Source organism: Canis lupus, chromosome 19, assembly GCF_003254725.2.
Source record: "Canis lupus dingo isolate Sandy chromosome 19, ASM325472v2, whole genome shotgun sequence".
Classification (NCBI taxonomy): Eukaryota; Metazoa; Chordata; class Mammalia; order Carnivora; family Canidae; genus Canis; species Canis lupus.
Genome location: NC_064261.1, coordinates 3,648,562 through 3,675,470, shown reverse-complemented (window position 1 = coordinate 3,675,470; position 26,909 = coordinate 3,648,562). Strand labels below are relative to the sequence as shown.

Genomic DNA, 26,909 nt, shown 5'->3' with positions numbered 1-26,909 from the left:
TACCAAGTAAGGTCACATTCTGAGATACTGAGGGTTAGGACTATGACGTTATCTTTTTTTTGGGGGGGGGGGGGACACAATTCAACCTATTACTTCTTATACTTGCAACTGAGTTTATATAGCTTATTTTTTCCATGGCAACTTAAGAAAATAATTTAGGGACACTTGGCTGGCTCAGTTAGAAAAGCATGCAACTCTTGATCTCAGAGTTGTGAGTTCAAGCCCCACATTGGGTCCAGAGCTTAAAATGAATGAATGACTAAATAAATGACCACCTCACAGCTACTAAATATGAAAAAAGCTCTACCTGATTGTCTAAAAAAGACTTTATTTGGGAGAGTGAAAGAGGATGAGGGGGTGGGAAGGGAGAGGTAGGGAGAGGAGGGAGGGAGGCAGGCAGGGGCACAGGGAAAGGGAGAAGCCAACTCCTGGCTGAGCAGGGAGCCCAACCTGGGGTTCCATCACAGGATTCTAGGACCCCAGGATCCTGACCTGAGCTGAAGGCAGCTGCTTGACCAACGAGCAACCCAGGTGCCCGATTTTGATCTGATAAAAACAAAAACTTGACTGTAATTAAAGGATTTTGTCTGCATCTTCTCTTTAATGGAAACTCTCTTATATTATCACTAAAGAAACCATAATGTGACCACAGTTCCTCTTGGGAATTCAGAATCAGAATGAATATTGTTCCGTCCAGCTACGTTCTTCAACTAAGATGTAAAGCTAGGACCTATGAGACTGTGGCCTCTTACAGTGTGGATCGGGTTAGAGAATTGTACAAAGAAAACAGCAGGGCCAAGAGCAAGTCTTGATAACATTGGAGTTCCAGACTCATTATTACTGGGCCCAGGCGCATTCCTATCCTTGGGGTCTGTATCCTCGGAACTCTTTTTTGGCTTAACCCAGTCGGAGTGAGGTTTCAGTATTTAACTTAGGAGGCATTTCTACTAGTGCCGCTGTGTGCAGGGCTCTAGGTTAGTGATCTACATCCGTGCTATGCAGTAAAGCGGCTGCCAGCCTCATGTGGCCATTTAAGTTAATGAAAATGAAATATTCAAAATTCAGTCCCATTAATCATATTCCAAATGCTCAACAGCCACACGGAACTAGTGGCTACTATACTGGAGAGCAGACAGGACGCGTCCATCAGTAATAGGAAAGTTCTTTTGGACAGCCTGGTCACGAGGAATGGCTCCCCCTGGAGTCACACAGGCAGAGTCAAGATCGAGGTCCACACCGGGTAGGCAGCTAGGTTTGCAAAGCCTGACATAGAATGGATATTGTTTATATTTTATTTCCAACTAAGGTTATCAGTTTCTGGAATTTCAAGTGTCTTGGAGTTTTCAATTCCCTTTTGGGAGGTGAATTTCTCAGGGTTTCTTTTAGTGGAACAGTTTGATTTGGGAGTTGATACCTGGACTGCTTGTTTTCTATTACCATGTGGTGCTGCTAGTCCCCTACTGCTACCACAACAGTGTTTTAAAACAACACAAACTTATTATCTTACAGGGTTTTTTTGTTTGTTTGTTTTAGGTGAGAAAGCCAACACAGTTCTTACTGGACTAAAATCAAGGTGTCCGTAGGACCGTGTTCCTTTCTAGAGGCTCCAGGGGAGAATTTGACTTTGCCATTCCTCGGCTCTTGGCCCCCTTCCACCTTCAAAGCTAGAAACGGCCAGCTGTGTCTTTTTCACAGCACATTACTGACACCCTCTTGTGTCTCCCCTTCCACTTACAAGGACCCTTGTGACTTCATTGGGCCCAAATGAATAATCCAGGATAATCTCCCCCTTCAAGTGTCAAATTTAGTGATTAGCAAACTTAATTCCATCTGTAATCTTAATTCATTTTTTCCATTTAATCTAACATATACAGATTCCAAGGAGTAGGCAATGGGCATCTTCGGAATCTATCACATGTACCACAGTGCTGTTCAAATCACTCTTCGTCTCTGGTTTTTGCATTTGCATAAATATGACATTGGTCTATGTAACCCCAAGGTCCTGAACCTGTAACCTGAAACCCCAAGGTCCTGTCTAGGTCTATCAGCTAGGGCTCCAAGTTAACAAAAGTTTATAGTAACTATTATATCTGGTCTTTCACTGAACTTGCATCATATAATTAATCTAAAAATAATATTAAACTCAATTTATGTTCGGAAGTGACTTCCAAGGATATTAGGCCATGAATCTCCCAGAGTAAGTGTTGGCCACAGCCCCAAACACAGACAAAACCAATTATAATACAGTAAGTCTTTCCACTTAACATCAGAATGGAGACCTTAATAATGAATTTTCAAATGTACGGTACCCTAAGCATTTAAGTCACAAATGAATGAAGCAGCATATAAATAAATCTTAACTGACACACAAGAAAGGTTCCCTCCCTCCCTCCAAGAAAGGAAGTTTTTTTTTTTTTTAAGATTTTATTTATGTATTCATGAGAGACCGAGAGAGAGAGGCACAGGCAGAGGGAGAAGCAGGCTCCATGCAGGGAGCCCGATGCGGGACTCGATCCCTGGACCCCAGGATCACGCCCTGAGCTGAAGGAAGACGCTCAACGGCTGAGCCACCCAGGCGTCCCCACAAGAAAGGATTTTGATGAGGGATAAATGAAGTGTATTTTATTTTGTACCTATTAACCCTCTTTCCTCTTCCCCCCTTTCATAGACATTTGCTAAATCATATTACAAAAAGAAAAAACAAATTGGTGCCATAACTGGTGAGTACAAAAGCCATACAAATGACAATCATTGAAATTCAAGGAAGTATGAACACTCTAGTAATAAGAGTAAGTGATTCACCTTTCTGACTTACCGGAATGGCTTCTCTCAAAGAAAACAGTATTTGGGTTCTTAAGTATTTTGAAAAATAATGTAGTTTTATCACCTTAACACACTCAACAATATTTGGATTAGAAATGAAAAGTTGGTATACGGAGTAAATCCTTCAGCAGCGATTTTTTTTTTTTTTAGCAGCGATTTTTAATTTATCTCCTTAACAAGTTTTTTTTTTACCAACGTACCCTTATTACCACCGACCCCATTATCAGATGGTACTTTCTCCATCAGAATACTTCAAGTTATGTACTTTAGAACTGACATTTTCTACATAGTTAAAATATGCATAATCTGAATACATTAGTATTTTTATTTTTTCATTTAAAGATGCAAAACACAAATGCTGATTTGGCATACATTCACATATTCACATATAACTTTTTCTCTCATGTTTACAACTTAACAGGTTGCTGAATCCAAAGGAACTAGTATAATCACAACATGGAGCATACCTATAATGAAGAGAAAAAAATTAAAACTGTATCATTAACCAGCAGAAATAATATTAAACTGAAACCATTCTGAATAATTTACCTCAGAGTATCTGGTAAAGTCTAGAAAGTAAATCCACAAAAAGTATCAACCCTTAATTGTGTTAAGTTTTAGCAAAAAATTTTTATGTGACCTATTAAGAGAGTAGCAAAATCATCCTGATTTAAATATCGACTTCATTTTTATCGATTGATTGGCTGACTGTAGTAGGGATAGCAAGGTGATATTAATAGGAAAAGAGAAGTGAAAAAATTTGGATAATCAAACCCTAGAGAGCCGAGCTTGAGTTGTTACGTATTAAAAAAAAAAAAAAAAAAAAAAGTGTATGCTAGTGATTACTATTATCAAGCAGATTATAACTTACCTACTTTATTTTTTAAAAGATTTTATTTATTTATTTGACAGAGAGAGAGAAAGAGAGCACAAGCAGGGGGAGCAGCAGGCAGAGGGGAGAAGGAGAAGCAGATTCCTTGCTGAGCACAGAGCGCGATGCTGTCATGATCAGATCCTAGAACCTGGGATCATGACCTGAGCCAAAGGCAGATGCTTAACTGACTGAGCAACCCAGGTGCCCCCAAGTTACCTACTTGAATCAATCTAATTCTTATTAAAGCTGAGATGTATGTGATTTTTCATTTTGCAAAAAGATTAATGTAAAATTTCTTTAAAAGGATTTTCAGAAATAAACTATGCATTTACATATATGTAGACATATAAAGTAAACTCATTCCTTCTTTTCTTTTTTTTTTTTTTTTAAGGTTTTATTTATTTATCCATGAGAGACACAGAGAGAGGAGCAGAGGGAGAAGCAGGCTCCATGCAGGGAGCCTGATGAGGGACTGGATCCCAGGACTCCAGGATGATGCCCTGAGCTAAAGGCAGACGCTCAACCGCTGAGCCATCCAGGTGTCCCTCATTCCTTCTTTTAAATCACTGAGCATGCAGAGAAGAGTACCTTGTTCACAGCTAGATTTTACTAGGAACTGTCCAACTGGGTGTTAGTTGTAACAATCATAATGAAATGGTCATATGGTAAAAGATTTCCCAATCTATTGCCCTCATACATTCACCTGTTCTACAAATATTAAATTACCAGCAGGCCCAAGCACTGGGCAATTTGCTGAGTACAATATGATTAATAAAATAGGATTTCTGGTCTCATGAAATTTACTCAGGTGTCACATTTAACAAACAGATATTAAGAAATACATGAATAATGGTAACTTGTCTTCAATGTTATGAAGTCATTGTGCACAGTATATTAGGTTTACAAAAATGATACGATTTTGATTTCATTCTTAAACACAACTTTCTTTGAACATAAACAAAGCATGATTGAAAATGATGCTAAAAATATTTATGCTGAGAGATGCTTCAGCTAAGGTATTAAAATTCAAAAATTTGTCACAGACAGGAATATCAGTGCTAAAAGTATAAACTCAGTAGGGGCACCTGGCTGGCTCAGTTGGAGTTGCATGCAATACTTGATGTCAGGGTTGTGAGTTTGAGCCTCACATTAAGTTTAGAAATTACTTAAAAGATGTAACAAAAATATATATAAACCCAATAAAAAAATCAACCAAAATACATTATTTAAAAAGAGGTCAAATTAACTTGCATAATTTATTAATCCTATAAAATTGCATACTTACTATATTAGTATTTCAATGGTTTATTCCAACCCATTTCTTCTTTTATACTCTAAAACATCTTCATTATGTTTTTTGATTAGCTAGAAGTAGATAACAATTAGAATTAGAAATATATATATAAATTATTCTAGTTAAAAATAAAAGGCTAAGAGATGCAAGTCCAAAAACTATGAATGGTATATACTAGTTCATTTTAATCTAACATACTAAATTTGAGGAGAAGATAGCCTTTAGGAGTTTATTTTTATTTATTTATTTTTAAAAGATTTTATTTATTTATTCATGAGAGACACACAGAGAGACAGAGACACAGGCAGAGGGAGAAGCAGGCTCCATGCAGGAAGCCCGATGTGGGACTCGGTCCCAGGATCATGCCGTGAGCCCCCCAAGGTGTCCCCTTTATGAGTTTAAATTCAACTTCTGTCAAATAATTTATTTCATTTAGCAGGTAATTAACGTAATAGAGTAAGTTACTACAGAGGAGTTAAACCAACACAACCAACCAGAACGGAGTCATTAAATGAGGCCCATGTTGGTTGCTGTGTTACATCTCTAACCTTAGATGCCGGACACTGTGAGTCACCATCCCCATCCCCAATTGTCTGTGTGTTAATTCAATGTCTCGGGACATAGAAACTTTCTTAGAACCACCGTCTGACAGAATCTGCAACCAAAACAATGGTCGATACACAAGGGTGACATTTGCTGCAAAGATCCAAATTACACTCAGAGTTCTCGGCAGCAATCAAGCTTTTTGGGGAAAGCTTTAAATTAAAACTTCATTATAACAAATATTTTTTTAAGACTAAAAAAATTTTTTTAAAGATTTTATTATTTACTCATGAAAGACAGAGAGGCAGAGACACAGGCAGAGGGAGAAGCAGGCTCCCCACGGAGCCCCATTCGGACCTCGATCCCAAGACCCTGGGGTCATGCCCTGAACCCACGGCAGACACTCAACCACTGAGCCACCTGGGCGTCCCACAAATATTATTTTTGAAAGGATTAGTTACTATTGTTATGTTGTAAACCACGTTCACCATCTCTTACTCCTTCCCATTATCAACAAGCCATTTTAATAAGAAAATTCAAAACAAGAGATCTAAGCATTGGAGGTGGGAGGCAGTAAAGAAAGCCCCAAACCCATGAGATAAAAACAAACAAATCTTAAATACTAACATAGCACACAGACTTTGAGTTAACTTCAAAAAAAGGTGTCTACAGAGAGGCAGTATTTCACGGTGGTCTACAGTGTAATTCTGAAGTCAGGGAGAATCGGGTTTAGCCAACTAATTTCTCCAAGTGTTTTCTTTTTTTGTTTTTTAAATAAAATATTTACTTATTCATGAGAGACAGGCAGAGGGAGAAGCAGGCTCCGTGTAGGGAGCCCGATTTGGGACTTGATCCCGGGACCCCGGGACCCCGGGGTCACACACTGGGTCAAACGCAGGCGCTAACCGCTGAGTCACCCAGGGATTCCCCTCCAAGTGTTTTCTTTATCTATAAAAAGTCAGTGATAACAGTACCTATTACACAGTGTTGTTGAAAAAGATTAAGTGAATTTTTATATGTAAAGCACTTGGAGGGCGGCCCAGGCGGCTTAGCGGTTTAGCGCCGCCCTCGGCCCAGGGTGTGGCCCAGGGTGTGACCCCGGGGTCCCGGGTTGAGTCCTGCATCAGGCTCCCTGCATGGGGCCTGCTTCTCCCTCGGCCTGTGTGCGTGTCTCTCTCTCTCTCTCTGTCTCTCATGAATAAATAAATTAAATCTTTAAAAAAATAAAGCATTTGTAATACTGTAAAGAGAAAATAAAAACCTGCTACACACAGAGTACGATTTCCAACAGTGCATTTACCCAAACGTTGATTAAAAGCTTGTGTTTTGGGAGTCTAGTGGGGCTTAATTTGTATTGCTTGTCCATTGATGATGTGTCCGTATAGCATCTGGAAAAAAAAGTCTTCGTAAAACCCAACGGCAGGGAGGCCCGGGTGGCTCAGCGGTTGGGCGTCTGCCTTCGGCCCAGGGCGTGACCCCGGGGTCCCGGGTTAGAGTCCCACGTGGGGCTCCCTGCATGGGGCCTGCTTCTCCTGCCTGGGTCCCTGCCTGTCTGTCTCTCTCAGGATGAATGAATGAATGAATGAATGAACCCAAGGGCAGCCTCCATCCTCATTAGCCAGTAAAGGACAATCCCTTCTGAAACTGCCGTCCGTCCTAAACGGATCGTCATGCCAGTTAACAACGACCGGCCTAACTCCGAGGCCGCTGCAATCTCCCTTCCTTGGGCTGGTCCTTGGGGTTCCGCTGTGAGGTCGCACGCGCTGAGCACTTCCGCGAACGCGCGGCTGGGTGGGGGCCGGGGCCCGGCCCCGCGCGCCCCCGCGCCCCCCCACGAGCGGGGCCCGCGCACCACGGGGGCGCCAACTCACGTGGATCCACAGGGCGACGGCGGTGCCCAAGGTCAGCCCGACCTTCGGCCAGTCCGGGCGGTCCCGCGGCGGCTCCCGAACGTAGAACTTCCACCGCGCCCGAGCTGCAGGCGGAGAGCGGACGCGCAGGTGCCTTAGCGTCTCTAACCCTCCCGCCCCGCCCCCCGGCGGAAGTGGGCCTCGCCTGCCGCCCCGCCCCCACCCCCGGGCGGAAGCGGGCTCGCAGCTGCGGGCCCGCCGCCCCCGTCCTCCGCGCCGCCCTCCGCGCCCGGGCACTGGGCTCCGCCGGCTCTCGGGAGCCCCAAGGCCGTTCGCAGGGACCGAGAGAGGGCGGCGGCGGGCGACGGCGAGCCTAGAGTCGGCGCTGCGACCCGCGGCCCCGACCCCGCGCCCCCGCCGGCTGGGCCCGCCCCGGGGGCGGCAGACGGGCAGGCCGGGGCAGCCTGCGCCGCCAGGAGCACTCACGGGCGCTCGGGAGCCGGGCCGGAGCCAGGAGCCGGGCCGGAGCCAGGAGCCGGGAGGCCGGGCGGCACAGCACGGGCGGCGCCATCTTGCCGGGCGAGGCTCCGCCTCCTTCGGGGGCCGGGCCTCGGGGCGGGGCGGGGCGGCCGTGCGCCCCCTGGCGGAGCGCGGCGGGAGCTCGCGGGCGGGGCGGCCTCGCCTGGTCGGTGGAATGGGCCTCGGGAGGCGGTGGTGGAACGAGGCGGGGGTCAGGGGGGTGGAGGGGTCATTTATCCACTTTGCTGCTCCGTTTCAGGCTCCTGCCCCAGGGATACTCAGCAGATCTACTAAAATCTTTATTTTTTAAATATTTTATTTATTTATTTATTTATTTATTTATTTATTTATTTATTTATTTATTTTATTTATTTATGAGAGACACAGAGAGAGGGAGAGGCAGACTCCCTGCAGGGAGCCCGATGTGGGACTCGATCCCGAGTCTCCAGGGTCACGCCCTGGGCTGAAGGCGGAGCTAAACCGCTGAGCCCCCCGCCCCCCGGCTGCCCAGATTTAGGAAAATCTTGCAACATGAGCCAGAAAACTGAAAAAGAAGCGTCGAGCAACAACTAGGACTTTTAATTCTGTGTTCCAAACGCTGTGTGTTATGCATCCTACTGGTTTCTGTGCATCATTTCCTTTCACCTTCATAACGACCGCTTGACAGGCCTTACTATCCTCAGGTTACAGATAAAGCTCCAAGAAGGCAACTGGCTCGTGCAAGGGGACATACCGTCTATTTGGAAAGACCTCAGTTCCGGAAGCCTGTTCACACGCACTATCCTAGCGAAGCTTCCCGAGGCTGCGAGGAAAAGAGAATTCTTCGTATTTCGGAAGTGCCCTGACCTGCTCAGGCTTAGGATCCCACAGCCAGGGGAGGTGGGGTTCAGATTGGGGTCTTCTGAGCCCAGCTCTGCTGATCCTCAGTAGCCCACCTGGCAGCCTCCCCCAGTCCCGAGGCCCCGAGCTGTAGAGAACAAGGTTCCAAGAGGCGAGTTTATTTTTTTTTTTTAAGGATTTTATTTATTCATTCATGAGAGACAGAGAGAGAGAGAGAGAGGGAGAAGCAGGCTCCCTGCGGGGAGCTCGATGCAGGACTCCATCCCAGGACCTCGGGGGTCACGCCCTGGGCTGAAGGCAGGTGCTAAACCGCTGAGCCACCTGGGCTGCCCTTCCTTGTGCTTTTAAAATGATGCTAAGTGGCATTAAGTTTAAAGGATTATAGTGTTAAATTATTTCTTTTACATATATACGTATTTTTCATGGCCTTTAGATATCAGATTGGATTGAGAAGTGACTGCACAAAATCTGGCTCAATTATGAAAGATAAAGCCTATCAACAGTACAATGTCTTCGGTGGGCAAAATCAAATTGTTTACGACTACCAGATACTTTCTAAGCTCCCCAAGGACCACATAGGATAGGTTTTATGTTACAGCTGTAATACTGAGGCATAGAGACAGTAAGTAATTTGCCTAAAAATCAAAAGCTGCGAGGCTTTTGATCCTGGAGACCCAGGATCAAGTCCCACATCAGACTCCCTGCATAGAGCCTGCTTGTGTCTCTGCCTCTCTCTCTATGTCTCTCATGAAAAAATAAACACAATCTTTAAAATACGAAAAAATAAAAGCACAATGAATATTAGCAAATCTCTTTTCCTTCTATATATATTTTTTTAATTTTGTTTTTCTTTCTTCCTTTTTAAGTAAGCTCTGTGCCCAACATGGGGCTTGAACTCACCACTCTATGTCCAAGAGTCTCATGTTCAACTGATTGACCTAGCCAGATGCCCATCTCTCTGTTTTCTTTAGCAATATTACTGGTAAAAAATAATAATTATTGACCAATGAATAAAATCATCGTACAATGCTTTCTTGTTCATTTTTACGTGCAACTGAATGGCTAACTAGATTGCTAACTGTGAGTCACATTATAGTTTGTAACCTGGTTTGAGCTTCCTGGCCTCATGCTCAAGTAAGCAAACCACCCAACTAACATGCTGAGTCAGTTGTTGGTTCTCAACTTCTTGTCCGCTCAGCAACCTGACAGTTGAATATTCTTTCTACATCATCCCTTGGAAGCTTGTCCTGACACAGCTTTTGCTAGTATCTTAACAAGTCGAAACAGAAGCCGTGTTTAGTCAGAGCATACAGAGCCAGGAAGCAAATTACCAAGTTCAGTACTGCTGTTGGAAAAAGCTGGTTTGTTCTTTTGGTTCCTGTATCCTTTTACTTGTGTATATTTTGGGAAAGTGATGAAATACAAGTGCATTCCTCTCCGCGTGTTAGAGCTGATGGAACCCTACACTTGGGAGGAGGCAGCTGTAGGTGAAACTCCATCTTGAGAAGAATCCTGATGAAGCAATTCCGGCCAGGAGCTCATAGCCACAGATATTTTGGTAGAAGTTGCTACATTACATGCACTTAAGCATTTCCAGAGTTTGAATGCTAAAACCTTTATGACCTAGGCAAAAGGGGAAAGGATTTGAGTTAGCAGCTAGAAAACTACAGTTCTAGTCCCAGATTTTTTCCATTGGGCAACATCTTACTCAATTGACTTCTCATTTCTAGGAAGAGTGAGAGAAGAGCAAGAGTTGAAAGAGTATAAAATAGAAGATCAAAAAAAAAAAATCACTACACTTACATTTATTGATTTATGATGCAAGAGAATTTCATGTATCAAATTTAGGATCTGGAGAGGGTATATCTGATATATCCGCACACCTATTTTTTTTTAAAGATTTTATTTACTTATTTGAGAGAGAGAGACAGAGAAAGAGTGAGTGGTAGGAAGTAGCAGAGGGAGAGAGAGAGAAGCAGCCTCTCTGCTGAGCAGGGAGATTCTCGTAGGGCTGGACTCTGAGATGATGACCCAGGCAGAAGGCAGATGCTTGACAGACTGAGCCACCCAGGAACCCCAGTTTATTTGCGAATTTTTATTTAAAAGTCAGAAGGGGGCACCCTGGGTGGCTCAGCGGTTAAGTGGTGCCTTCAGCCCAGGCATGATCCTGGAGACCCAGGATTGAGTCCCACGTCAGGCTCCCTGCATGGAGCCTGCTTCTTCCTCTGTCTGTGTCTCTGCCTCTCCCTCTCTGTGTCTCTCATGGACAAATAAAATCTTTAAAAAAAAAAATCAGTTAGAAGCAGGGGTGCCTGAGTGGTTCAGTCTGTTAAGCATCTGCCTTCAGCTCAGGTCATGATCCTGGAGTCCCAGGGATGGAGCCCCACATCAGGCTCTCTGCTCAGTGGGGAGGGAGTCTGCTTCTCCCTCTCCTTCTGCACTTCCCCACTTGTGTTCTCACTCTCTCTCAGATAAACAAAATCTTAAATCAGAAGCAATCACAAAATGTTAAACATTTGTTAAATCTGAGTGACAAATATATGGACTTATGCTGTATTTCTATAAAATTTAAATACTTAAGAATTAGGGCATAAAAATGTCAATAGAGAACATCTTACATATATGGAGAGGGAGAATTTTCACTCCACATATCCTTTTCGGAGAACTAAAGTTTGAAGGTAAATTATTTATTATTATTATTATTTTTGTGAAGAGGCATTTTGACAATAGTGATATGCAAATACTTAGGGTAAGATGAATGTACTAACCATCATCATCCTCATTGTCATCATCCAGCCTTGGACATATTAACTTCCTGCACAGCTGTCATTCACAGCATATGTGTTAAATGGAATCTCTGTCGAACACTCGGATCTATGAGAACATATTTTATTATCGCATTCAGGTTAGCAAGTCACTGATTGTATGGTCCAACTGTTATCTATGGGTGCATTTTTTTTTTTTTTTTAGATTTTTTTAATTCATGAAAGACAGAGAAAGAGAGAGGCAGGGACACAGGCAGAAGGAGAAACAAGCTCCATGCAGGAAGCCTGACATGGGACTCGATACCAGGTCTCCAGAATGACGCCCTGGACTGAAGGCAGCGCTAAGCCGCTAAGCCACCTTGGCTGCCCCTAGGGGTGCATTTTAACTAGGAAATGACCATATATGTTGATGCAAACTTTGTGAAATTTTGAGTCTTAAAAATTTGTTATCCACCATAAAAAGGGTAACATTTACCAAACTATATTTTTGGCTTGACTATTAGGTGCTCAGCCTTTTGTGGGGAATACTATTTGTTTCAAAGATCAGAAATTTTCTTCCCTGAAAGGGGTGAATAGTGGATATGAAACCAGAGATTTGAAAACCAAAGTTAGTAGCGAAACTAAAATTATCACAAGGTAGATAATTTCTTACTTCTTAATAGTTTAGATGGTTAAAAGAAAGACCTCTTGGGGGCAGTGAAGTTCAAAGGTTATCACTGAACGACAACTGTTTTTGTGAATTGTTTGTTCTTAGTTATATATATATATGATTTTTTTCATTTGCTTATGAGAGACAGAGACAGAGGCAGAGACACAGGCAGAGGGACAAGCAGGCTCCACGTAGGGAGCCTGATGTAGGACTCAATCCCAGAACCCCGGGATCACACCCAAAGATGAAAGCAGATGCTCAACCGCTGAGCCTCCCAGGCATCCCTGTTCTTAGTTATATTTTAAAAAAGTTAAGGTTAAGCTTAGGACGCCTAGGTGGCTCAGCGTTTAGCACCTGCCTTTGGCCCAGGGTGTGATCCTAGAGTCCGGGATCCAGTCCCAGGATGGAGTCCCATGTCGGGTTCCCTGCATTGAGCCTGCTTCTCCCTCTGCCTATGTGTCTGCCTCTCTCTCTCTCTCTCTCTGTCTCACATGAATAAGTGAAAATCTTGGGACGCCTACGTGGCTCAGCGGTTGAGCATCTGCCTTTGGCTCAGGGTGTGATCCAGGAGTCCCGGGATCAAGTCCTTAATCGAGCTTCCTGCATGGAGTCTGCTTCGACCCTCTGCCTGTGTCTCTGCCTCTCCGTCTGTGTCTTTCATGAATGAATTAAAAAATTTTAAAAAAAGTTAGGGTTAAAAAAATGGCCACATTCCAAAACCCAAACATGATTTCCTGTAGATACTTTATTTCAATGAAACTTTTGAAAGAAGATAACAGAATTTGGAGAACTGCAGGATTTTTTTTTTTTTTAAAGATTTTTATTCACTAGAGACACAGAGAGGCAGAGACACAAGCAGAGGGAGAAGCAGGCTCCATGCAGGGAACCTGATGTGGGACTCGATCCCCGGGACCCCGGGGTCATGACCTGAGCCGAAGGCAGGCGCTAAACCCCTGAGCCACCCGAGGCTGCTCGAACTGCAGGATTTGATTGATAAAACCTAAAACCTCATTTATGATCCAGGCAAAAGAAGAGGGCATTTGAGATAGCTAGAAAACCCAAGCATTAGTCCCAGATTTTCACACTGGGAAACATCTCTGACACCTTCCGGGGAGGGTTAAAGAAGAGCAAGCTGAAAGGGGAAACTATCTGGGTAAATGCATTCAAAAGAACAAAGCTACTGCATGTACAGTGTAACTCATGACGCAGAGGATGCTACTGACGGATGGAATTCAGCATCTGGAGAGAGATCATCGAAAATAATCAAGTATATTGGGACGCCTGGGTGGCTCAGTGGTTGAGCGTCTGCCTTTGGCTCAGGTCGTGGTCCAGGGGTCCCGGGATCAAGTCCCACCACGGGCTGCCTACTGCAGCAGTTCTGAGTATCCTTGCCGGATCCTTGGGTTTTTAAGACCTGCGGGTTCCCGGGGATGGGGAGTTCAGCACACCCGCTAGCTTTCAGACAGCCCCGGGGATTCCCCGTCCCCGAGGTCTCCACCCGCTCCCCCCCCCCCAAGGGGACCCAATCAGCCCTGGCCTCTCCGTGGTACGGACTCAGCGATGGAATAAAATGCACTTTAATTCCCGATGCTTCCGCGGCAGTGCAAACACGGCCGCTGAGGACCTGGCTCTCCTGCCAGGCTCACCTTAAGTAATGAACGAAGTCAGCGCGGTTTTCGGACTCCCTGAAGCCCGAGAACAAGCCTCCCCCCCGCCCCCCAGCCCTGAGCCCCGGGGGGATGCCTGCATCCTCCTTCCTTCCGCCTCAGATGCTTGATCAGGCCCTTGATCAGACGCAGGGCTTCTGGAACCCCCTCGCTTCGGCACTGCAGGCTCCAAGCACGTTCGTGCGGACCCGGGGAGCCCGCCCAAGCGGGGAGAGGCCGCTTCGGCAGTTCCGAGGACAAAGTCCGCCTGGGAAGGCGGCGGGAACCGCCGCTCGCGAAGCGCCCGCCGCGCCTGCGCAGAGCCGCCGCAGCGCAGGCCCGGCGGGAGTGGGCGGGGCCTGCCGCTGCCCTAGCCGGCTCCGCCCACCCCCCGGCCTCCGGGCTTCCCAGCAAGCTCTAGGACAGCGGAGGTGGGGAAAGGGGGTCATCGCGCCTGCGCGCTAGGAGGCGTGACCCGGGTGGGAAAGCCCTCCGCGTCCGCCATTTTGGCTGCCTCTGTCGGTCTGTTCAGTTACCACGTGAACCGCCGACGGAGACCCGTGGGGGGGGGAGGCGGCGGCAGCGTTAAGTGAGAAAGGAAAAAACAGACGAGGAGGGGAAGGGGGTGTCGGGGCTGCGCGGCGCGGTGACACTCGAGGCCCGGAGGCGGCGGTGGGTCGGGGCGAGTCAAGGCTGAAGCAGCCAGGGGCCGGCGGCGGCGGCGGCCGGACACAGACTGACCGAGCCGGGCGGCGGCGGGAGCAGCGGGAGGAGCCGGAACGATGCCGGCCGTGAGCCTCCCGCCCAAGGAGAACGCGCTCTTCAAGCGGATCTTGGTGAGCGGGCGACGGCGGGCCGGCACCGGGAGGGCTCGGCCGGCGCCCGGGCCTGTCACCCCTCCCCTCGGCGCCGCCGGGACCCCGCCTCCGTGCCCCGGGCCGGCGGCCCAAGCCCCCCGGCCTCCCCGCCGCCGCCCGGGTGCGCGTCCGCGTGCGCGCCGCGGAGGCCGGGGATCCGGAGTAGGCCCCTACCCCGCGCTCGGGCTCGGGCTCGGGCTCGGGCTCGGGCTCGCGGGCGGCGGCGGCGGCGGGCGTCCCTCCGCCGCGAGGGAAGGGAGGGCAGGCCCGGCGGGCGGGGGCCGCGGAGGGCGGGCGGGCGCGGCCCCCGGGCGGGAACAGGTGGTGCGGGTGCGGCGCCGCTCATTCATTGCCCGTGCGTCCTCCGCGCGGGATGGATGCTCACCTGTCCCCGCCCGCCCCGGCCGGACGCTGCAGAGCCTCGGCCTCCCCGCGCTCGCTGCCTCCTGCCTGCACGGAGCAGGGCACGGACGGTGATTCCTCGGTCTCCCGAGCGGGAAACCGCCCCACCCCGCACCCCGCTCCCCGCTCCCCGCTCCCCCGGCCCGGGGCGGCCCGGGTGGACGCGTAAAAAAGTTTACCGAGTTTTCGGTTGGAGACGTTGCGGACACGGATTTTCTTTTAAAGACCACAAAGGGTATGAACGCCGATGCAGAAAATCGAGCAGCCTGAGAACTTCGGAGACGGATCCTCTGGACTGTAGCTCACACTCCCTTGTTTCCCCTACATATTTCCTCTGTGTGCGGTTTGCTGCCCTTTTCTTTCTTTCTTTTTTTTTTTTTTTGTTCCCCCCTCCCCTCTCTCTCTCTCTCTCTCCCTCGGATACTATCAATTGCAGTGATGTTTGGAGGCATTGTTTACGTTGTGAACTGTCTCGCGGCCCTGGCGCTAGAAGTTAATACATTGTGGCCCATGTTTGGTTTGCCATTTTTAGCGTGTGGGTTGCCCGTCGGTGCACACGTTTCTTTGTGCAAAGAACGAGCTGTTTGCCAGACTTAAAAAAAGACTCTTCAGATTTAGAGGGTGTGTGCATGAATGAGCGTGTTGGCTGTTTTCCGTCGTGATTGTTAATTAGCTTCACTTTGTTTGAAAAGTAGAACAGTTTTGGGCATCCCGTCTTCTGGAAATGGAAGGACTGATCCATCTTGAACTAACTTTGATTTTACAAAGATATCCAACGTGCCTTACGGATTGAGTCCATTTATGTTGAAAGATTTACCAGAAAGTCACATCCAGTATCGCATAGCTCTTTTACCTCAAAATCCTTATAGCTATTTTTGGTTTAAGAATAACGAGTGTAGATGGGACTATGACATAGTTTTAACACAATTTATTTTAAATGTTTTAAAAGGCTGATTGGTGTGGAAGTTTGACTGTAATGTAGTTTTAGGATGAAAATTTGTCTTATTTTTTTTTTTTTTTTTTTTTTTTTTTTTTTGAAAATTTGTCTTAAATCTTACTCCTTAACAGTTTTTTTTTTTTTTTTTTTTTTGTGGAAAAAATATTCAAGCAGAAAAGTTGAGAGAAGGGTACAAGGAGCACTCCCAAACCCTTCAGCTAAATTTAGTATGTAACATTTTGCCAGATTTGCTTTCTCTCCCTTTCCGTGCACATAAGAGTAACTTGCAGACATAGAATCCCATCCATAAATGCTCCAGCAAGCATTTTCTGAGAACAAGGAAGTTGTCCTGTAGAGCTATAATACTGTTAATGGTTACTCCCTATGGAGTATCCAGTTGATATTAAAATTATCCCAATTGTTAGAGTAGCAGTTTTTGAAAAACCAAACTTTTTATTTGGAGATAACTGTAGATTTACATGTAGTTTTAAAGAATAATACAGAGATCCCTTGTACCCTTTACCCAGTTTCCCCAGTGCTAATAATGTCTTGCTAAACTGTAGTTCATTATTGTAACATTTTGATATACTCTACCAATCTTATTTAATTTCTCCAGTTTACTTGTACTAATTTGTGTGTATAGAGTTCCATGCAGTGTTATCACAAGTGTAATTACATAACCACCACTACAGTCTGTATACAGAATGGTTCCTTCAGCACAAGGATCTTTCTGTTGCCCTTTTAGAACCACATGCTCCCACCTCCCTTCTAGCCTCTACCCCCAAACTATGGCAGCCACTACCGTTATGTTCTGTATTTTTATAGTCTTGTCATTTCAAGAATGTTTACTGAGAAGAATCATACACTATATAACTTTTAGGATTGGCCTTGGTTTCTTTTTTTTTTTTTTAATTTTTGATCTTGTTTTAATGCAATATAATTCCTTTGAGATTTATCTGAGTTGTTGGCTGTATCAATACTAGTTTGTGCCTTTTTATTGTTGAGTAGAATACTGTGATATGGATGTACCACAGTTCAGCTCTTCATAGAAAGCATTTTTTGATTAAGCATTTTACGTATTATTTTTTTTTCTGGTTGTGATAGTGCGGCAGAACTTTTAAGTTCATTGCTAGAATCAAAGTGCTAAAAGAGTTACTATGATAAGGTATATGCAAAAGAAATGCAAAAATTGCTAAAGAAAAGGGGGTGTAATGTTCTTATTATATTAGGAATGAAGAAAGCATTCCTAACCAAAAGCATACTTAGTATTTGCTTTTTCACAGTTGCTTCTGCTTTCTCAGTTTTTATGGTAGGTTAGCTCTTTTGATTTAAGCCCCATCCCCTCTGAAAAGTTGGGCATATCTTAATGCCTGTAACCAGGTGTTAGGTTGGTAACTGTTAAATCATTCCACTAGTATTCATCTTTTGGCTACTACTTTGTTAGTTGTACCATACTTGTTTGTAGTAGGTTCCTTTAGGAAATGTAGTTTGTATTTTAAATATTTAAAACCTCAATTACAAAGTAATTTTTTAAAAAATTTTTAAAAATTTATTTATGATAGTCATACAGAGAGAGAGAGAGAGAGGCAGAGACACAGGCAGAGGGAGAAGCAGGCTCCATGCACCGGGAACCCGACGTGGGATTCAATCCCGGGTCTCCAGGATCGCGCCCTGGGCCAAAGGCAGGCGCCAAACCGCTGCGCCACCCAGGGATCCCAATTACAAAGTAATTTTATGTGTTTGCCTTAATTTTTCAAAGGAAACTCAAAAAGTTTGTGTAGTGGAATCACTTGGCTTGTTTTAGTTTAGGTGATACCTAAAACTCAGTTTGTTGCAAATTGGGCCCTTTTTTTCATGTATTACCTGTTTTCTGACTAAAGAATTGTAAATTGGTCAAAATGCCTACAAAATGTATCTTGTCTATAATCTGTCTAGAGAAAGGGCAGGGGATGAATTTAATATGGTATATCTATTCTGTATGGGTTTTAGTTTAAAGAACAGTTATGTGTGTTTACCAGAAGTGGTGTTTTTGTGGGCTTTTTGTTGTAATTATACACTATTTCAACAGTTTGGAAAACGAACTCATTAGAAAATGGTGACTTTGCCTACTCTTGATGGTTTGTTTACTTAAATAGTTTGAGGGAATAAACAGATTTTTACACGACTTTTTTGGGATCTAGGTTAAGGGTGGGGAGAATGAGTTGCTGAGGTGGAATGAGATTCACACCTTTTTAGATGTTAGCCCACTTGGACAAGTTGGATATACCCTAATGCTTTACACTCCAGTGTTACCGGCTTGATGACTATTGCTGCCACTGCTCTTCTTTTCCTAAGGTATTAATGTGAGGGCTAAAAGCCTAAGTTGGGAGTATTTAAAATATTAGTCTATTTTTGGACTTTTGCCTGAATGATTTATGTTGTTAGTTAAAAATCTAGAGGACAGAAATTATCTTTTCTAGAAAAGTGGTAAGAGAAGTTAGTATGGCAAGGTGATAATTTTTGTGATTTGCTGAAAACTTAGCATTTGTACCGCATGCACAATAGATCTTTCTGTAGTGATGGAAATGTCCTGTATCTGCTCTGTCCAATATGATAGCTATTAGTCACATGTGGCTGTTGTACACCTGAAATATGGCTAGTGCAATTGAGGAATTAAATTTTTAAATTAAGTTTAAATTCAAATAGCCACATGTGGTATATGGTTACCTTTTTGGACAGTGCACTTTGTGGATCCTTCTTTATTCTTAAAACTTCTCAAAAAAAAAAAAAAAAAGCCTTCTCAAGGTAGGGACATTTTTATTAAGGAAACAGACTGAGATTAAGCTTAAAAGCTTAGTGTTTAGATTCAAGAATCAATTTGTTTGTTAGCTCAGGGCATTTGTATCATACCTGCCTAGTGTTTGTCTATTTCGTGGGGGCGGGGGTGGGGAGGTGTCCTATGGAGAGGGAGTTAGGTAAAAGTATTGTGATAATTGTAGGTTTGTAGGTGGCTAGATGTATGGTAGGTACCTGCACATTGTAGGCAGATTCATTCTTCGTGTCTTTTCTTTTTTTCTCTCCTTTTCTTTCTTTCAATATTTTATTTATTCATGAAAGACACAGAGAGGCAGAGACATAGGCAGAGGGAGAAGCATACTCCCCCACAAGGACCCTGATGCAGTACTGGATCCCAGACCCTAGGATCATGCCCTGAGCCAAAGGGAGATGCTCAACCACTGAGCCACCCAGGCATCCCATAGGCAAATTATTTCATGCAGTGTATTGCGTTTGGAAAAAAGTGCTCTTTCTACAGTTGGATGATACTTAGGTTGGATTTAGTTGCAGGTGAAATTAAGATTAGGAATTGATTGTCAAGTAAATTTTCCGTATGCATGTGGAAGTGCCCTTGACTTAAATTTCTATGTGACAATTCTAGTTTTGCAACTGAATGTGGACAGTAACCTTGAAACTGGTTTTAATATGCTTTTGGCTGCCCTACATGTGTTCAGAATGTAACAAAGAAATGGAAACAAAGTTTTACCTGCTATGAAGTCCTTTTATTTTGCACACTGTAGGCAATCAAATGTTTAAGCTAGACTACATTTTTTCCCTGAAAGCGTCCTTTGGAATTTGCTAGAATTTTGCTAGTCCTAGAAATTTTGCTCTAATGTAAATATACTATATTGTAAAATACACCAAATACTTTTTTTTTTTAAGTCTGTAAAAATTTTAGGAGAAAATGTTTGATAATGTGGTGAATTCACAGTTTTGTTTTCCTTTTTATTTCTGCCCTAAATCCTTTCTGGAATGGGATGTAGTATGAATGAACAAAGACATATTTTTATTTAAATTGGCAAAGTGTGTAATTTTGATATTTATTTATTATTATTTTTAAAGATTTTATTTATTTATTAATGAGACACACACACACACACAGAGTCAGAGACACAGGCAGAGGGAGAAGCAGACTCCATGCCCTCATAGAGCCAGATGTGGGACTCAATCTCATTCTGAGATCATGACCTGAGCTGAAATCAGGAGTCAGTGGCTTAACTGACTGTGGCACCCAGGCACCCCCAAAGCGTATATTTAAGTGGTTTATTGTGTTAGAAACCTGAAATGTTTCAAAAGTGATTCTTTTGGGTTGAGAGCAGGTTAAAGTACTTCTTTGTACAGATTATTTGGAGAATAGAGTACTCTGGTTTTAAAAAAAAGATTGATCACAGTTTAGTTTTTAATAGTTGTAGGCAACACTGTATGTTCAGAAAAGCATGCAAAAAGTTTAATAGGGAATTGAATTTAATGTTCAGTACTGTGGGCGTTTTAAAGGTGTGCAGTCTTGGGTCATTATTGGGGATTACACAAACTAAGTTTTCTGATGATAATAGAATTGCTATCCCAAGTATTACTTTGAAGCACTGGTTAAAAGAGTTTCCACAGAGGCAGGCATGGTGCCCTATATGGCTGGAGGATTGGAGAACTACTGGCCAACCTGCTTTAGCTGAAGGACTCTTTGTTTAGCATGCATTATTTCCTTTAATATTTGTGCTTTTGACAATGCAGTTCACACAGAGCATTGATTCAAATATATCTTCTTGTTCATAAAAGTGTTTTTGGACATAAAAAGCTGGGTTATATAAGGGATCATATGCAAAGAACTGTTCAGAATTTTCTCCCCCACATACCTGCATGGCACATTTCTTCTCTTAGAATTCTGTTCAGATGTTCTCTGAATGTTTTATAGAGGCCTGCCTCAACCAGAAGCCCTCCTCAGCTCAATCTTATTTTCTTTACTTTTTTTTTTCTCTATAACACTGTATTGCCATATGACTTATATGAGCAAGTAACTTATCACTTGTCTTCTATAACTAAAATGTAGGTTTTATGATGATAGGGCCTTCTTTCTGTTACTGTACCCCCATTGGTTGAAATCGTGTACCGTAACAGACACTGAATAAGTATTGGTTGCATAGAATGAGTGTTAAAACAGTGACGAGAGAGAAAGCTCTTTTGGATTACGTTCTTACATAAAGGTTTTTGAAAAAGGGAGTTACTGGGCCTTGGCATTGGAGATGGAGTACATTGTTACATGAGGTAATGGTAGGATGGCAGGCAGAACCTGTATTACCCGGTAAGACCTTAGAAGTTTCATTTACAGATGAATCATAGTATTAGCTTGTTTACATGGCCTTTCTCCAGTCGCAGAAGCATAATAAGAGGAAATTTTATTGTTTCTGTTTTGGTTGTTTTAGTACTGGAGGAAAAAAATGGCATCTGAATTAAATGAGGATGTTTGTTGTTAGGAGCCTGCTGAATCAGATAGTAAGGCTCAGTCATTTATAGTTTCATAAAGCTCTGCAACTGATTCTAACACAAGTTTGGGGGTGAGGACCAGTGCATATGCTATTATAAAAGGGGAAGGGAAAATTTTGTAGATTAGAGTTGCTTTGTGAGTGTTTTACAGAAAATGTAAAGCTCAATGTGAATTTTTGGATTTGGAAAGGTATGCTGGGAAGCTGGTGTGCAGAGCAAGCCGCATAATTAATCAGTGAGCCTGGCCAGCCATCAGTTTCCACATCTAAATACAACTTTGCTATTTATAGGTTGTAGTCCTGTTGAAGAGAGAAAAACTTAAGATTCTTATTGAAAAGTAGTTTTGAAGAGCATGTCAGTTGCCAATGTTGATGGTAAGAAGAGCAAGTGAAGAGGTTTAAAAAGAGTGATGGTTCCTAATAGAAGTATTAGGGTTTGGAAAGGAGGGAATTTTACGCTTTGATTGTATTCTTGACTTTTGAGAATTTCCCTGGAATATCAGCTCTATACCTAATACGTAAGCTGTTTTATAATGCATGCTGTACAAACTTGTGTTGAAGTTATAACTTTTCAAAAACTAGTTTAACTTGTTGCATATGGCTTTTCCCCCTTAAGTAAGATAGGAATTCTGTTGTTGACTACATAATTTGGAATTAAAATAATTCATCAAAATTTTAATTTAATAAAAGCAATCTTTTTGGCTATTTAAAAGTAAAATAAAATTGTAGTATAGAAATAAATGATGGAGTGGTTAGTATTTTTGTTGCCTGATGCTCTATTCCACTGAAATTTTCTTTGGTTAGTATAACAGGAACACATTTTCAGTTGAGATAATTTGAAATTTCTGTCATAGCCTACTGGGCAAATTATAATCTTATTCTAAGCCAATTATTTTTTTCCTTTTTCTTTTTTAACTAAGCCCTTCGCCCAACATGGGGCTTGAACCCATGACCCCAAGATCAAGGGTTGTATGCTCTACCCACTGAGTCAGCCAGGCCCCTCTACCCAGTGATATTTTTAATCTTAAAGATTCCATTTCATTTCATTATGTAGGAGATTATTTAAATAATCCTGTGTGTTACCTGTAAGAGTTGTTCTGTCTACATATCTTGTATATAAAAGGAGAAATGAAAGTTTGCTTTTAAAAGTATAGACCTAGGGGAAAAAACCCTTAAGGTTGGTTGTTTACTTCCACACATGGTTGTTCCAGTTAAAAAAATTTTTTTTCTTCTTTTAATAATGGCTTCTACTTAGTCTGGTACTCTTTTTATTTTTCAGAGAGATCTCATTGGAGATTACAGGATCATCCTTGATTCTCATTGCTTTGGAATTGAGTCAGAATCTTTAAGAAGAAGGAAAATGAAGTCAACTGGCATTTATTGAATATCTATTTTGAGCCAGATTTTATGCTAAGCTCTTCTTACACATTAGCTGATGTAAATCTTCCATCTTTCCTTTAAGGAAAGTGTAATAAGTATAGCCAGTACTTACATTATTGTTAAGAGTAGATTTCTGATTGCTTTATATACAGTCACTTGTGCTGTATCGGGACAAATGAGTTCCTAAAAGTCACTATACTATGCAAAATTATGCAGTTAAAACCACAGGGCTTATGGGAAAAATGGGGTTAGGCACAACACTCAGAAATTTCACTAGTGAAAAAAAGCAAAGGTAAGAACCGAATTAAAGTGATAGCACTATTTTTACATATGTTAAATGGTTAACAAATAAATAAATACTATAGAATAAATACTGCACTTTACTTTGGAAAAGACCAGAAGTTTGTTTGTGGAAGTGAGTGTCAGAAGGGTTGCAGTTTGTGAATTATTTTGAAGTAATGGATGGAAAGTTATCTAAAATCTGAGGGAAAGTTGTAACACCAGATACGGATGGGTGTGGCTCATAACACAGCCAGAACTGATGTGATGTAGCTGCTAGACGTATGTCTATTCTTTACATGCCTATGTGGCTTGTTGCAGCTGAATGCAGTTTTCTTTATTTTTTCAATTTATTTATTCAATTTATTTATTCAAACCTAGTACTTACGTGGACAAAATTCCACAATTATGAAATTTGAAAATTAGTGTGTTCAGAATATTTCTTAATATGTCAGTCATGTTGGAACAAATGTGTTTTCCAAGCAAGCATTATAGCAGAACTGACTGTACATTATCTTACTTAGTGATGGAGTGGTCTGGGTAACTCTTCCTTCATTCTGGCATGTGATTATTTCCTAAGCTTGAACTTCTTGGGTTTAGAACCCGCGATAGTATCACATTCTTTGCCATCTTAGTTGCCACAGCCACTAAGAAGACTTAAACTTATTTCAGTGTTTTCCTTCCTTTTATTTATTTATTTATTCATTCATTCATTCATTCATTCATTCATTTATTTTAGTGTTTTCCTTCTTAAAGAGAAGCTTTGTTCCAGACTATCAAAAGTTACTGGCCAATTCATCCTAAAGATTTTTTTTTGTGTGTGTGGGAAGACAGTATTTTAAAAACAAAATATTACACATTTCTTCAGGTGGTGTTTTGAAACAATTTTGATGTTCAGTGGAGTGAGCCTGGTGTGGAAAGAACAATAGAAAGATGGTGGGTTTGAATCCTGGTTCTGCTTTGTTTTTTATCCCTTACTCTCTTTAAGACTCAGTTTGGGGGATACCTGGGTGGCTCAGTGGTTGAGCATCTGCCTTTGGCCCAGGGTGCAATCCTGGAGTTCTGGGATTGAGTCCCGCGTCGGGCTCCTGGCATGGAGCCTGCTTCTCTCTCTGCCTGTGTCTCTGCCTCTCTCTATCATGAATAAATAAATAAAATCTTAAAAAAAAAAAGACTCAGTTTGCAAATCTGAGTAAAAACAGAGATAAAACAGTATTTTTCTGACACACTTTACTGGTCAGGTAGTGAGCTATGTATAAAAGTGCCTGGCAAATGATAAAGCATGTGAATTAGTACTTGTTTTGTTGTAGGTGTAGTCTATTAAGAACTTCAGTTTTTTCATTGATCTCATTTTGTTTTATGTTAAGTGTCTTATATTCCATTTGATTTTTTTGTTTTGTGTATTTTTCTGTATTTAGGAAGGTTTATATTTTTGTTCTAGTCAGTTATCTTTGTATTTTAACCTTTGAAAAGTTCCCTTAGTCATCTTTTTTTTTTTTTTTCTTATTTAGGCTTTTGCTATTTGATTTGTTAGCTGTAAATTAAATCCATTCAGTCTCATTTTCTTATGTGTGAGGCAATGGATGAGCTTCTTCTGCTTTACTTCTTTTTCCATGTCTCTTTTTCTTTGACATTTTAGAGTTATTTTTAGGGTGCCTGAGTGGCTCAGTTAAGTGTCTACGTTCGGCTCAGGTCATGATCCCAGGGTCCTGGGATCAAGTCCTCCCGTCGGCCACCCTGCTCCACAGGGAGCCTGCCTGTCTTTCTCTGCCTCTGCTGCCCCCTCCCCCCCGCTCAAGTCTCTCATGAATAAATAAAAATCTTTAAGTAATTAAAAAATTATTTTACTGGTGAGAGTATGTCATTTTATATACTCTTCTTTCACCCTCATCAATATCTTTGTTTTAGATTTAGTTCTATAACGAAATTTAGTTTATATTCACAAGCAGACCTTTACCTGAAGTTTTTTTTTTTTTTTTTTTTTTTTTTTTAAGATTTTACTTATTCATGAGAGACCCAGAGAGAGGCAGAGACACTTGGCTGAGGGAGAAGCAGGCTCCCTGCAGGGAGCCTGATGCAGGACCCTATCCCAGGACTCCAGGATCACGCCCTGGGCTGAAGGCAGGCACTAAACCACTGAGCCACCCAGGGATCCCCCCCCTTTTTTTTTTTAAGATTTTATTTATTTATTTGAGAGAGAGAGAGAGAGTGAGAGAGCATGAGCAGGGGGAGAAGCAGAGGGAGAAGCAAACTCCCTGCTGAGCAGGGAGCCCATGGACCCAAGGTGGACCCTTAACTGAGCCACTTAGGTGCCTTAGCTGAAGTTTCCCCAATCATCTGTTGGTTGGATGAACCTCATTGTGTACTAGAGATTCCTCAGCCATGCTTGTGGAAATCTTACGTGGTTAGACTTTTTCTGTAGCTTTGATATTTGAAGGACAGTTTGGCTGAATGTAAAATATTTGTTGCATATCTTAATTTTTTTGAAAATGTCTTGCTGTTTATCCTATTGTCTTGCTTGTTTGTTGCTGATGCCACTGTGGTTTTCTCTGTGAATGATTTGGTCTTTCTTTTTGGAGATCTGAGGGGTTTTCCTTTATCTGTAGAATTGAATCATTTTACCAGGATTATGTCTCTGTGTCGACTGTTCTGGATAAATTTTCCCTGCTACATCACGTGGTTTCAGGTGGTAGAGTGAAGTTTGTTTTAAATTCAAGAATTATCGCTTATGGGCAGCCCGGGTGGCCCAGCGGTTTAGCGCCGCCTTCAGCCCAGGGTGTGATCCTGGAGACCCGGGATCGAGTCCCATGTCGGGCTCCCTGCATGGAGCCTGCTTCTCCCTCTGCCTGTGTCTCTGTCTCTGTCTCTCTCTCTGTCCCTCATAAATAAATAAAATCTTTAAAAAAAAAAAAAAGAATTATCGCTTATCAGTTCTATTTTATTCAATGATCTTTGCCCGTTGGATCTCCTTTTCCTATCTCTGTCGTTTCCTTTTCCTTTGTTAATTTTCATCTTTTTTTCATTTATTTGAGAAGCATTCCTATTTTCTATCTCTTAGGATCATAGATCTCGAAGTTTTGTTTTCGTTTCTGAGATGGAGTTGTCCTTTGTTTCTTTAGTTCAGTACCTGTTTTATATTTTATTATTGTTTGTCCATTTAAAATTTTGAACATCTGATTTGAAGTCTTCTTTTATGTGTTTATTTGGTATATAATTATTTTTTCCAGTTATTAAGGAGTAACTGACATACCTCACTGTAAGCCATACAGCATTAATTAATTTGTGATGGAGTTGTATTACATGTTTCCCCTTTTTTTTATCGCTAGGCTTTTTCGGGTGTGTTTTAATCTGCCACAAGGTTTTTTTACTTTTTCCATATAAGTAACTTGGTATAGATGCTAGGTTCTTTTTTTTGTTCAGGTTATGATGGATTTTACTAGATCAACAGTATAGACCGTTTTATCTTTAGGTTGGGGTTTGTGTGGCTTCCTCGACTTCTTAGTTCAAGAGAGCACCCTCTTTTGCTACAGTGAATCATTTTTTAAATAAATGTGTCTCTTCCACCTCTTTCCAATTGTTCTGTCATCATTTTAGTAGTCTTCATCTTCAGTGACTTCTCTGTGAGGCCTTCAAGTGTGAAGGTGCTCCTTCTCCTTGAAGGCTATGCTTTGTAAAACCACTACCTTTGATTTTTTCCCCCAGTTTTTGTTTAAATTCCAGTTAGTTAACGTACTGTGTAATATTAGTTTCAGGTGTGCAATATAGTGATTCCACACTTCCATACATACATGAGCTTGGTGCTCATCACAAGTACACTCCTTAATCTCTATCACCTATTTCTCTCATCCCCCTGCCCACCTCCTCTGTGGTGACCATCAGGTTTTTTTTTTTTAAGACTTATTTATTTATTCATGAGAGACACTGACTGAGAGTGGCAGAGACACAAACGCAGGCCGAGAT

General features: G+C 42.6%; 2 protein-coding genes and 2 long non-coding RNA genes across 8 annotated transcripts in view; 2 read left to right on the top strand and 2 right to left on the bottom strand.

The window, feature by feature from the left end:
- Positions 1-3,128: 3,128 nt before the first annotated feature.
- NDUFC1 (NADH:ubiquinone oxidoreductase subunit C1) lies at positions 3,129-8,004 on the bottom strand. Its single transcript, XM_025462282.3, has 4 exons — positions 7,871-8,004; positions 7,406-7,509; positions 4,983-5,062; positions 3,129-3,290 (listed from the first exon to the last, which is right to left on the bottom strand). Exons 1-3 carry the CDS (start codon positions 7,953-7,955, stop codon positions 5,003-5,005), a joined length of 249 nt encoding a protein of 82 aa, XP_025318067.1. The 5' UTR covers positions 7,956-8,004; the 3' UTR covers positions 3,129-3,290; positions 4,983-5,002.
- Positions 8,005-8,129: 125 nt separating this feature from the next.
- LOC125753029 (uncharacterized) lies at positions 8,130-9,772 on the top strand. The gene is made up of 2 exons (XR_007403844.1): positions 8,130-8,782; positions 9,177-9,772. It is a non-coding gene; the product is annotated as an uncharacterized LOC125753029 (long non-coding RNA).
- Positions 8,403-18,766, bottom strand: LOC112669294 (uncharacterized). Of its 2 annotated transcripts, none has more exons than XR_003142153.3 (3): positions 15,242-18,766; positions 11,512-11,617; positions 8,403-10,366 (listed from the first exon to the last, which is right to left on the bottom strand). It is a non-coding gene; the product is annotated as an uncharacterized LOC112669294 (long non-coding RNA). The 2 variants fall into 2 exon arrangements; XR_003142152.3 differs by lacking the exon at positions 15,242-18,766 and adding an exon at positions 13,804-14,153.
- NAA15 (N-alpha-acetyltransferase 15, NatA auxiliary subunit) overlaps positions 14,289-26,909 on the top strand; it is an 83,342-nt gene continuing 70,721 nt past the window's right edge. For 3 of the 4 annotated variants that reach the window (XR_003142151.3, XM_025462279.3, XM_025462280.3), the window contains exon 1: positions 14,289-14,639. Coding sequence is in view for 2 of the 4 variants with exons in the window: in XM_025462279.3 (XP_025318064.1) it covers positions 14,586-14,639 (54 nt within the window). In the remaining 2 variants the exon portion in view is untranslated. The remainder of the gene's footprint in view (positions 14,640-26,909) is intronic. The other variant, XM_049097204.1, reaches the window with a different exon arrangement.